The 14,694-nt window shown below is 35.5% G+C and overlaps 1 protein-coding gene across 1 annotated transcript; it reads left to right on the top strand.

Moving 5' to 3' along the window:
- LOC134694212 (mucin-2-like) lies at window positions 1-9,841 on the top strand. The gene is made up of 4 exons (XM_063555208.1): window positions 1-49; window positions 1,625-5,115; window positions 5,182-9,031; window positions 9,708-9,841. Exons 1-4 carry the CDS (start codon window positions 1-3, stop codon window positions 9,839-9,841), a joined length of 7,524 nt encoding a protein of 2,507 aa, XP_063411278.1.
- The last annotated feature ends 4,853 nt before the right edge of the window (window positions 9,842-14,694 follow it).

Here is a 14,694-nt window from a genome sequence, read left to right as displayed (position 1 = left end):
ATGACAAACTTACTAAAAGTGTTTAGTATTATTGTTCTACTTTCTAGAGGTAGGTAATTGTATTACACTTATATTTTACTTTCTAAATGATACCAATGTCTACATATAATCCTTTTGATGAAGTGAATATTTGCTTTGATTGATAGTTGTCTCATTGACAACGAAATTTCATCTCATTATTTAATAACATTTCAAATATATATTTTTTTTAAATAACTTACCTTTGTTTTTCTAGTTTGATATTACGTTGTTCTTCAGATAAAAGTTCATTCAAATCTACTTACGAAAACTTATTTTTAACTTTAAGTTATTCTTTTGTAGACACGAATTTTGATATTTTAATGACAGACTATATATTTTAAATCTACAAAAACATATAAAGTTATGTGCAAAAACATATTTCAAGTTAGGAGCTATGACAAAATAACAGGAATAAAAATTTCAAAATGGGGGTATTACTTCCTTACAATGTTTTATTATAGCATGATCAATGATTATAAAATCAAAGTAATAACTAACATTTAAAAAAACCCAATTCTTTTCGGAAAACAGTATACTCTCTTAAGATTGCATATGTGATCAAATATATCGGAGGAATTTTGTTTATACAGTGATATAATATGTATTTTATATAAACAAACAGCTAGTATGAACAATGACTGGATAATTGGAATATGTGTGTTTATATAGGAATAACTTGATTTTCACAATTAGGAAAAAGAGAGAAAAGACAATTTTAGCCAAGTCCAAGACAAGTAAAAAAATATGGCCTATACAAAAAATACAACACAGGCAAACATAAAAAAAACATCAGTCATAATATAAAAGAGAAACGAAATACTTTCCTTTAATTTTTTACCTACGGTGGTCTCAGAACAATATATCATTCGAATTTCAAGTAGGAAAAACGGTATTTAAACACTACCATCATTAAACAGGTTGCGGCTCATTCGTTAATTCATATTTCCATTTGAGTATAGTTTCGTATAATTTTTTTTATTTCAATTGAAGGAATATACAAGTCTTTGTATCGTTTTGCAATCGCTTCAAAAAAAAAAATGCACATTATACAGGTTTATCGTTAAACACCAAAATCATTAACAACGATTTGCAAAAGGTTTGCATTTGTTCTAAAATATATAGGTAGTAGTCAATTTGATCCTAACATCATCTGTTGAGTCACAACAACAAACATTGAGTCATGTTGAGTGTTATAGTCTAAGAATATTGTTTAACAAATTATCCTGAAGTCAGCACATGTTCAGTAGATTTTCAGACAATTCAATATAAAGTTGATACGTACAGATAAAACCCAACTATTATAAAGTTCGAAAAGAGACTTACAACATGTACAACATGTACTGTTTTTATTGAATGCCAGCGAAATTAGCGACGGATCTATCCCAATAGATTAAATAAAATTTACTGCAAGATTACAATTAATTTAGTGTGCGGTCTTTAACTACCTTTTCATTTTACTCCACTGTTAGTATTTTTTTACATTTAGCAATTAGGTCATTAAAAATTAAGTCTCTGAATTTAAGTAACATACCGTATTATTCGATATTTGACATGCATAATTAAATTGAACGTTCTTTCTTCTGAAAATCATATTCATTTATAGATACTGAGCAGACAACTACAGATGCAACATCAGTTCCTACTACTGCACCAACCATGACAGATGCAACATCAGTTTTTACTTTTGACCTAACGACAGAGCCAATTTCAGTTACTTCTACTGAGCAGACAACTACAGATGTAACAACAGTTCAAACAACTGAACAGACAAATACAGATGCAACATCAGATCGTATAACTGAACAGACTACTACAGATGCAACATCATTTCCTACTACTGAACAGACAACTTCAGATCCAACTTCAGATTCTACTACTAAACAGACAACGAATGATGCAACATCAGATCTTACTTTTGAACAGACAACTACGTGTGTAATATCAACCCCTACTTATGAACACACATCTACAAATGCTACATCAGATCTTATTACTGAACAGACAGCTACATATGCAATATCAGACCCTACTACTGAACAGACAACGAAAGATGCAACATCAGTTCCTACTTCTGAACAGAAAACGGCAGATGCAACATCAGATCCTACTACTGAACTGACAACGACAGATGCAACATCAGATCCTACTACTAAACAGACAACGACAGATACAACATCAGATCCTACTACTGAACAAACAACGACAAATGCAACATCAGTTCCTACTACTGAACAGACAACGACAGATGCAACATCAGATCCAACTTCTGAACAGACAACGACAGATGCAACATCAGATCCTACTACTGAACAAACAACGACAGATGCAACACCAGTTCCTACTCCTGAACAGACAACACCAGATGGAACATCAGTTCCTTCTACTGAACAGACAACTACATATGCAACATTAATTCATAATACTACACAGACAAAGACAGATGCAACATCAGTTCCTTCTACTGAACAGACAACTACAGATACACCATCAGATCTAACTTCAGAACAGACAACGACAGATGCAACATCAGATCCTACTACTGAACAAACAACAACAGATGCAACATCAGTTCCCACTACTGAACAGATAACAACAGATGTAACATCAGTTCATACTACTGAACTGACAACGACAGATGCATCATCAGATCCCACTTCTGAACAGACAACGACAGATGCATTATCAGAATCTACCACTGCACAGACAACGACAGATGAAACATCAGATTTAACTTCCGAACAGAAAACGACAAATGCAACACCAGATCCTACTACTGCACAGACAAATACAGATGCAACATCAGCGCCTGCTTTTAATAAGACAACGACAGATGCAACATTAGATCCTACTACTGAACAGACAACAACAGATGCAACATCTGTTCATACTACTGAACAGACAAAAACAGATGCAACATCAGTTCCTTCTACTGAACAGACAACTACAGATGCAATATCAGATCTATCTTCCGAACAGACAACGACAGATGCAACATCATATCCTACTACTGAACAAACAACTACAGATGCAACATCAGATCTATCTTCCGAACAGACAACGACAGATGAAACATCAGATCCTACTATTGAACAGACAACGACAGATGCAACATCGGCGCCTTCTACTGAACAGACAACTACAGATGCAACATCAGTTTCTACTACTGATCAGACAACGACGGATGCAGCATCAGATCCTACTACTGAACAAACAACGACAGATGCAACATCATTTCCTACTACTGAACAAACAACGACAGATGCAACATCAGTTCCTACTACTGAACAGAGAACGACAGATGCAACATCAGATCCAACTTCCGAACAGACAACGACAGATGCAACATCAGATCCTACTACTGAACAAACAACAACATATGCAACATCAGTTCCTACTACTGAACAGACAACGACAGATGCAACATCAGATCCTACTTCTGAACAGACAACGACAGATGAAACATCAGTTCCTACTACTGAACAGATAACAACAGATGCAACATCAGTTCATACTACTGAACTGAAAATAACAGATGCAACATCAGATCATACTACTGAACAGACAACTACAGATGCAACATTAATTCATACTGCTGAACTGACAACGACAGATGCAACATCAGTTCCTTCTACTGAACAGACAACTACAGATACAACATCAGATATAACTTCCGAACAGACAACGACAGATGCAATGTCAGATCCTACTACTGAACAAACAACAACAGATGCAACATCAGTTCCTACTACTGAACAGACAACGACAGATGCAACATCAGATCCAACTTCTGAACAGACATTGACAGATGCAACATCAGATCCTGCTACTGAACAAACAACGACAGATGGAACATCAGATCCTACCACTGAACAGACAACAACAGATGCAACATCTGTTCATACTACTGCACAGACAAATACAGATGCAACATCAGCGCCTGCTACCAAACAGACAACGACAGATGCAACATTAGATCCTACTACTGAACAGACAACAACAGATGCAACATCTGTGCATACTACTGAACAGACAAAAACAGATGCAACATCAGTTCCTTCTACTGAACAGATAACTACAGATGCAACATCAGATCTATCTTCCGAACAGACAACGACAGATGCAACATCATATCCTACAACTGAACAAACAACTACAGATGCAACATCAGATCTATCTTCCGAACAGACAACGACAGATGCAACATCAGATCCTACTACTGAACAGACAACTACAGATACAACATTAATTCATACTACTGAACTGGCAACGACAGACGAAACATCAGTCCCTTCTACTGAACAGACAACTACATATACAACATCAGATCTAACTTCCGAACAGACAACGACAGATGCAACATCAGATACTACTACTGAACAAACATCAACAGATGCAACATCAGTTCCTACTACAGAACAGACAACGACAGATGCAACATCAGATCCAACTTCTGAACAGACAACGACAGATGCAAAATCAGATCCTGATACTGAACAAACAACGACAGATGGAACATCAGATCCTACCACTGCACAGACAACGACAGATGCAACATCAGATTTAACTTCCGAACAGACAACGACAGATGCAACATCAGATCATTCTACTGCACAGACAAAGACAGATGCAACATCAGTTCCTACTACTGAACAAACAACAACAGATGCAACATCAGTTCCTACTACTGAACAGATAACAACAGATGCAACATCAAATCCAACTTCTGAACAGACAACGACAGATGCAATATCAGAGTCTACCACTGCACAGACAACGACAAATGCAACATCCAATTTAACTTCCGAACAGAAAACGACAGATGCAACATCAGATACTACTACTGCACAGACAAAGACAGATGCAACATCAGCGCCTACTACTAAACAGACAACGGCAGATGCAACATTAGATCCTTCTACTGAACAGACAACAACAGATGCAGCATCAGTTCAAACTACTGAACAAACAACGACAGATGCAACATCAGTTCCTACTACTGAACAAACAACGACATATGCAACATCAGTTCCTATTACTGAACAGAGAACGACAGATGCAACATCAGATCCAACTTCCGAACAGACAACGACAGATGCAACATCAGATCCTACTACTTAACAAACAACAACAGATGCAACATCAGTTCCTACTACTGAACAGACAACGACAGATGCAACATCAGATCCAACTTCCGAACAGACAACGACAGATGCAACATCAGATCCTACTACTGAACAAACAACAACAGATGCAACATCAGTTCCTACTACTGAACAGACAACGACAGATACAACATCAGATCCAACTTCTGAACAGACAACGACAGATGCAACATCAGATCCTGCTACTGAACAAACAACGACAGATGGAACATCAGTTCCTACCACTGCACAGACAACGACAGATGCAACATCAGATTTAACTTCCGAACAGAAAACGACAGATGCAACATCAGATCCTACTACTGCACAGACAAAGACAGATGCAACATCAGTTCCTACTACTGAACAAACAACAACAGATGCAACATCAGTTCTTACTACTGAACAGATAACAACAGATGCAACATCAAATCCAACTCCTGAACAGACAACGACAGATGCAATATCAGAGTCTACCACTGCACAGACAACGACAAATGCAACATCAGATTTAACTTCCGAACAGAAAACGACAGATGCAACATCAGATCCGACTACTGCACAGACAAAGACAGATGCAACATCAGCGCCTACTACTAAACAGACAACGGCAGATGCAACATTAGATCCTACTACTGAACAGACAACAACAGATGCAACATCAGCTCATACTGCCGAACAAACAAAAACAGATGCAACATCAGTTCCTTCTACTGAACAGACAACTACGGATGCAACATCAGATCTACCTTCCGAACAGACAACGACAGATGCAACATCATATCCTACTACTGAACAAACAGCTACAGATGCAACATTAGATCTATCTTCCGAACAGACAACGAGAGATGCAACATCAGATCCTACTACTGAACAAACAACAACAGATGCAACATCAGCTCATACTGCCGAACAAACAAAAACAGATGCAACATCAGTTCCTTCTACTGAACAGACAACTACGGATGCAACATCAGATCTACCTTCCGAACAGACAACGACAGATGCAACATCATATCCTACTACTGAACAAACAGCTACAGATGCAACATTAGATCTATCTTCCGAACAGACAACGAGAGATGCAACATCAGATCCTACTACTGAACAAACAACTACAGATGCAACATTAGATCTATCTTCCGAACAGACAACGACAGATGCAACATCAGATCCTACTACTGAACAAACAACTACGGATGCAACATCAGATCTACCTTCCGAACAGACAACGACAGATGCAACATTATCTCCTACTCCTGAACAAAAAACTACAGATGCATCATTAGATCTATCTTCCGAACAGACAACGACAGATGCAACATCATATCCTACTACTGAACAAACAACTACAGATGCAACATCAGATCTATCTTCCGAAGAGACAAAAACAGATGCAACATCAGTTCCTACTACTGAACAGACAATGACGGATGCAACATCAGATCAAACTTTTGAACAGACGAAGACAGATGCAACATCAGACCCTTCTACTGAACAAACAACTACAGATGCAACATCAGTTTCTACTACTGATCAGACAACGACGGATGCAGCATCAGATCCTACTACTGAACAAACAACGACAGATGCAACATCAGTTCCTACCACTGCACAGACAACGACAGATGCAACATCAGATTTAACTACCAAACAGAAAACGACAGATGCAACATCAGATCCTACTACTGAACAGACTACGACAGATGCAACATCAGATCCAACTTTTGAACAGACAAAGACAGATGCAACATCAGACCCTACTACTGAACAAACAACTACAGATGCAACATCAGTTTCTACTACTAATCAGACAACAACGGATGCAGCATCAGATCCTTCTACTGAACAAACAACGACAGATGCAACAGCAGTTACTACTACTGAACAGACAACGACAGATTCAACATCTGATCCTACTGCTAAACAAACAACGACAAATGCAACATTAGACTCTACTTCTGAACAGTTAACGACAGATGCAACATCAGTTCCTACTACTGAACAGACAACGACAGACGAAACATCAGATCCCAATTCAGAACAGACATCGACAGATGCAACATCAAACCCTACTACTGAAGAAACAACGAGATATGCAACATCAGATCCTACTACTGAACAGACAACGACATATGCAACATCAGACCCTACTACTGAACAAACAACGACAGATGCAACATCAGACCCTACTTCTAAACAGACAACTACAGATGCAACATTAGACCCTACTACTAAACAGACAACGACATATGCAACATCAGACCCTACTACTGAACAAACAACGACAGATGCAACATCAGACCCTACTTCTAAACAGACAACTACAGATGCAACATTAGACCCTACTACTGAACAAACAACGACAGATGCAACACCAGATCCTACTTCTGAACAGACAACAACAGATGCAACATCAAACCCTACTACTAAACAGACAACGACAGATGTAACATTAGATCCTAGTTCTGAACAAACAACGACATATGCTACATCAAAGCCTACTACTGAACAGACAACGACAGGTGCAACATCAGACACTACTACTGAACAAACAACGACAGATGCAACATCAGATCCTACTACTGAACAAACAACTCCACATGCTATAACAGTCTTAACTACTGTACAGATAACTCCAGATGCTTCATCAGTTTCTGCTACTGAACAGACAGATAAAGCTGCAACATCAGATCCTACGACTGAACAGACAGATAAAGCTGCAACATCAGTCCCTACTACTGAACAAACAACGACAGATGCAACATCAGATCCTACTACTGAACAAACAACTCCACATGTTATAACAGTCTTTACTACTGTACAGATAACTCAAGATGCTTCATCAGTTTCTGCTACTGAACAGACAGATAAAGCTGCAACATCAGATCCTACTACTGAACAGACAGATAAAGCTGCAACATCAGATCCTACTACTGAGCAGACAGTTTCAGATGCTACATCAGTCCCTACTTCTGAACAGACAACGACAGATTCAAGATCAGTACCTACTATTAAACAGACAGCGACAGATGTAATATCAAGGCCAACTACTGAACAAATAACTTCAGATGTAAAATCAACGCCTAGTACTGAACATACAAATACAGATGCAAAAGTGACGGCCACAACTGAACAAACAACTTCGGATGTATCATCAACAGCTGCTAACGAAAAGACAACTGTATCTGTAACATCATTACATACTATTGAACAAACAAATACAGATGTTACATCAAGACCTACTACTGAACAAACCACTAAAGATGTAACATCATTACATACTACTGAACAGATTACAACATATGAAACGTCATTTCATAATACTGAACAGAAAACAACAGATGCAACATCAATGGATACTACTGAACAGACAACTACAGATGTAACATCAAGGCAAACTACTGAACAGACAACTACAGATGTAACAAGTCATACCACTGAACAGACAACAACAGATGTAACATCAACACCTACTACTGAACAGACAACTACAGATGTAACTTCAACGGCTACTACTGAACAGACAACTACAGCTGTAACATCAACACCTACTACTGAACAGACAATTAGAGATGTAACTTCAACGGCTGCCACTGAACAAACAGCTACATCTGTAACATCATTCCATTCTACTAAACAGACAACAACTACAGATGAAACATCAACACATACTACAGAACAGACAACTACAGAGGCAACATCAGATCCTACTACAGATCTGACAAATACAGATGCAACATCAGTTCTTTCTACTGATCGGCCATCTACTCTTAAATACACAAAGACTTCGACATTAACTACATTTCAATCTACAAGTACTCTTATCACAACAACAGAAGAATCGTTGGTAAAAGAACCTAATACAGGTTAGTATTTTTAACACTAGTTGTGTTCAATATCATTTCTCCAGGGTTGACCATTTATATAATGTTGGTTTGAACCATTCGAATCCAGCAAAACGTGGAAACAACTGTTTTTATCAAACCCCTTTAGAGTCATTTTGACTGATGATTGTTCGTATTTGTGGTTTTTTTTCTGAACCCGTTTAGGGTTCTAAATGTACAACTTATTTTTTAAATGAGCTTGCCTGCGTCATATTTTCAAATGATAAATTGTGTATTGTTAATGTATTGAGAACCAACAGTTGAGAAAAGTTTCCACATGTTTGATACAGAAATGAAATATTAATGCATTTTGGGGTGATAAAATAATTTTATTAAAATTGATACATTGCATTGATACATTGGTTGTTTCATGTGTTTAGTGAATTCGGAACATATGAATGGAAAATTGGAATGTATTCATAAAATATGGTGAAGAAACTGTCAACGTCAGGGCAACGTTGAATCGATAATTTTGGATACATATTCCAATGAACAACGTACAATTGCACATTTGAACCGGTTTACTACTGATATGAACTTAATTGTAAATTGTTCTATTGCTATTTGTTCTTTATTTGTTATTCAACAATACAATGTATCTACAATTGCATACATCGAGAAAAAAAAAACGTATTATTTCATTCGAGTCTTTTTTTAGACGCAGAATTTCACGTCGATGTCAGACTTTTTTTAGAAAACGAGACGTTTCCTGATGCACTGAATAATCCAAAATCTGAAGAAGCTTTTAAACTAGCGGGAACACTACATCACCCGGTATGTATAGTGTTATAAAGTGACCGTCAAAATCTATTTTGGTTTATCCACTAACTATATTATTTTAACTGTGTAGTCCTAGTGTTTAAGCACAGTGCCGAAACATTCGTCTGGACGGTACTATATGTAGTTAATATTTATTGTTTACAGATAAACTCATCATAGATACCAGGACTAAATTTAGTATATACGCCAGACGCGCGTTTCGTCTACAAACGACTCATCAGTGACGCTTGGATTCAAAAAGTTAAACACACACACACACACAGAGAGAGAGAGAGAGAGAGAGAGAGAGAGAGAGAGAGAGAGAGAGATTCATCAAAATACTTTCTTACGTTATGAACAAAAACATAGTTATTATAATATTATAAATTATTGTAGCTTATTTGTAAAAAATAATGTTTCATACCACACTTTTTTGTTATAATTTCTTCTGGTTACCAGACTAATAACTTACCATAGCAAGTTAAAGTGATTATAGATTAAGAACTATGCAGTATTTACAAAGAGATGCGAAAGTTACCAGAAGGACATTCAAACTCATATACTAGTATCTATCTAAAAATAGACAACGCCACGGCTAGAAAAAAAGGGGGACAAAGGAATTTGATTGCAATTTTATTACAACCATCAACTCGAAATTTTATTTTGAGCTTATAGACTGAAGCAGATAATAGCAATGCTTTCATAATTTTTCTTTTCAAATTTCTTATAGATAACAATTTCTTAATTTAGGTAAGAACTATAACATCAAAATGTATTATGCCAATTTCAAAAACAGGAATAATCTGTGTTATAATGCATCTGTGTTGTGATTTGTTCTAGTTGAAACCGTTGCTAGATTTTTCACATTGTCAGCAAAAGCAAACCAATAAAACATTCAAACGGGTAATTGCCTATGACTGTTGATAAACAAGCATTTTCAAAAGTATAGATTCATAATGTGGAAAAAAATGAAACAACATATACACGATATTTATGAATTATATATATAATTAATAGTTCATTATAATACCATAATTGGTATCTATCCTAGACAATCATCATACAAGAAATTAACTCAAGCTACCATTCAGTAAACTGATGCTATATTTGTTTTAGCTTGTCGAGCAGTATAAATCTGTTGCTGGTTTCGAAGATATAGACACCTTTTCATTTCGGTAAGTAATGCGGAGCAAAATATTTTCTTTTCTTAAGCCTTAACATTTGATATCACTTTTTAAAAAAGTTATCAGTATTGAAGTAATATACGGTGAAGGGTTAACTGTCAATCATGTTTTCGCCTGTCCCAAGTCATGAGCATTTGTCCTGTGTTAGTTTTGAATGTTTTTTTTTAATTATAGTTCAAACTACATCTTTTGGAGTTAAATACGACGTCTATTTTAACTTAACTAGTAAAGAATTTTATGTTTGGGTCAACTGAGATCCACCTCCAGTTGTGGGGTTTTCTTGCTGCGTAGGAGATTTAATAATGGCCTTCCGCTTTCATCTGCTCTTTGGTCGGGTTGTTGTCTCTTTGTCATATTTTCCATCTCCATTCTAAATTTTACCAATGAATATTTTTTTTTCTCATCAAGTTAGTCGGTGCTGAATCAGTCTTGTGAACAAATTGAGCAGTAATAAGACTCTTCAGTCATGTCAGTTAGCTATTGACTTTAAAGAAGCTAACTTGAGATGTCATCAGCCTGCAAGTAGAGTTATGTAAATCGATCATAACCCTAACGTACCAATCAATGAGTCAGTTATCTTTGTTTTTTTTTTAAAAACAAGCACTTCCAATCATAATGTCACCTATTTCTACGGAGTTCAAACTATCGTTTACATTAATTTTGTTCTTGTTTCAAGTCTGCTAACTATGATAATTTTATTGATTATTTGGTTAATGGCGCAGCTCCCTATTCAGTTAAATGCATATCATAATGTCATAGAAGATCGTCTTATTCCAGAATAAGTAGCAAAAAAGGATCGAATTTGCATTAATTTTCGTACACATTTTAACCGTACAATTAGTTTGATTTGTTTTACATTTGTCATGTCGGGGCCTTTTATTGCTGTCTATACGGTATGGGCTTTGCTCATTGTTGAAGGCATACCGTAACCTATAGTTGTTACTTTCTGTGTCATTTGGTCTCTTTTGAAAAGTTGTGTCATCATACCACATCTTCTCTTTTTATATCAAAGCTATTCGTACGACTAACACTAATAATGGACAATTTACTCATCGAAATATAAATAAGCGCGTAAAACCACTTGTTCGTATTTGCTCATTCTTTTGAAGAGACATTTATATTTGATGGCTAATATAAGCTTTATGAAACAAAAAATGAACCAGTGCAGAGTTAAAGTTTTGCTCTAATGGAATGTATTTAAACTACTGGTTCGAAAAGCAAAATTATCAAAACACTGCAGATTTTACACCAGAACGTTTTCAAAATCAAGTAATGAATGGTTTTCTGTTTTACTTGTGACTATCGTTTTATCTATTGCAAAAGTATATGTAGAGATAACAACGAAGATTGTAGCGAGACTAGGTCAAGATATAGACGAGACACAGACGAGATGTAAGTCATACATGTATTTAGAAAACGTATAAATTAACCTTGGCATTAAAATCAATTATTTTAATTTTACTTATATATTCATTGATAAAAAAGTGAGAAAATATACAATTTAATCATGTGTGGGTTTTGAATGTCCTGATGAGGGTTCCGATTAGGAATATTTTTCTGATGTTCGGACTCCTTTTTTTTTCCCTTCAATAGAGGGTTGAATTTTTGTCGCCTTAACACCCATTTTTTTTTTATATAAAATTCAAATAGCTCATTGACGGTCATTTGCGACTTTTTACGCAGATTCTATTTTTCTCTAACTTATTTGAGTTCAGTAAAACATGTGATGTTTGTTTATAACTGATTCATGGGTTACTGAAGATACATAGTATGCAAAACACAAGAGGTATGTCATACCCATTATAAAGAGTAGCATCAGCTAAACCAGAACATAGCATTCGAGATCAGCATCGGTTTTTGGTTTTATTTTGTCTTTATTTTAATTATGGTTGTGGATATATGCATACATCAAGAAACAAATAAAAAGTCTTCTTCGTCGTTGTAACAGTTTTGATTTTCAAACATTCATATGTCATGATTTCATAGAATATTCGATACGCCATGTCTATATTGATTGCATATTATACTAAATATTCTATATAGATATAGGAAGATGTGGTGTGAGTGCCAATGAGACAACTCTCCATCCAAATAACAATTTAAAAAAAAGTAAACCATAACAGGTCAATGTATGGCCTTCAACACGGAGCCTTGTTTTTTGGTTGTTAGTGTAATTATTTCCCTATTACCTATCTTCAACGACATGTATGTATGTTTTCAATAAAACAAAATGATACAAACTATATCTCCCAAAACACATAACATATAGTGTGTAACTAGTTTTATTGAAAAGTTTACAGGTGGACTACAACATCAGAATATCCATTTTTAAAGCTCTGAACAAAACTAGGTTAATTGGTGATGTATTCAATAGTATATCTGATGCTACGCATGCCATTCTGGAAAATTCTACATTTGATGATCTAACAATTACCAGAGAGAACACAACATTGCGTTTGCTAGATGAAGGTACCTGTTTGATTGAGGGTTATTTCAGCCGTTTGTGTTATATACTATTTTCCACCTTATGATCGACATATTCATAATACTTATTTAAAACTTATTTAAAACAAATAAACAAACAATAGTGCGCAAACAAAAAACTAAAAACTAAAGACTGAGCACCACGAATTTTATAAAATCTTATATCATGTTATATATGCTGCTCCGAAAAAAGTTAGAAGATCTTGTTCCACAAGTGGCACCTGTACTTTTGCATGTGTTTGTCCCAACACGGTTGTAAGTCTAAATCGGTAGATCATATTCATGGAAAAGGGGACGGAATGGTAGTATTGATGATTTGAAATATATCCGATTTCATCTGTGAAATTGACATTCCGTAACATTCAATCTAAATGGGCCTATGTAAATCAAAGAATGAATGATTCAACTTTACCACTTGGAACACCTAGTTTTGATAGTATCCTAGTGAGCAGCAACTCTCATTTGAGGTAATCATGGTAATAAATACATGACCTAAAACATCGTATCAACTGTAAAATAGTTTATCCGTATATTCAAGAACTGCTGCAATGTTGCTACACAGACATGATAATTTACAATTGTGAAACTAAAATCATCTGGTAGATTTTGTTTTTAACTGACCCGTATTTTTTTCAATTTTAAAACGGTATGAAGCAAATCATCGTTATTTGTTGTATCAATAATTTAATGTTTAACGTGATAGATGGGTTCATCATTCAATGCACCACTATGTGTATTATTAATTGAGAAAACATCATCTATATAGCAGAAAGTAAAGTAAAGAAAACTGCCATGTTATGTTCTTTCTACCTACGAAATTCATGCATGAAGTCGCCAAACATAATAGAACACATTGGTAAGATGAGGGACAAAAGTGGTTTCATTTGACATTCCCGTTGCTTGTTGAAAATCATGTGTTCTAAAACTACCACTTATAGTGTCAAAAAGAAATCAAGCATCTTGATAATGTTAATTTCAGATACTGTTTCCTTTGAACCATTTTTTGCTAAGTAGGATTTAATCCTTCGCTAGAGAAGTTATGCTTGTTTCTACATTTTTTTTTATGAAACAACTCTTTCAATTATTTTTTTTTAAGTTTTGAATTGGGAATTAAGCAATATACCACGATTTTATGCATACACATTGTACATGTTACAACTATTTTTTTTTTCAAGTAAAATTATCTTTGCTGTTACTTTTAATCTATTGATCATATTG

Source organism: Mytilus trossulus, chromosome 13, assembly GCF_036588685.1.
Source record: "Mytilus trossulus isolate FHL-02 chromosome 13, PNRI_Mtr1.1.1.hap1, whole genome shotgun sequence".
NCBI classification, from domain to species: Eukaryota; Metazoa; Mollusca; class Bivalvia; order Mytilida; family Mytilidae; genus Mytilus; species Mytilus trossulus.
This window is presented reverse-complemented; position numbering and strand designations above follow the sequence as displayed.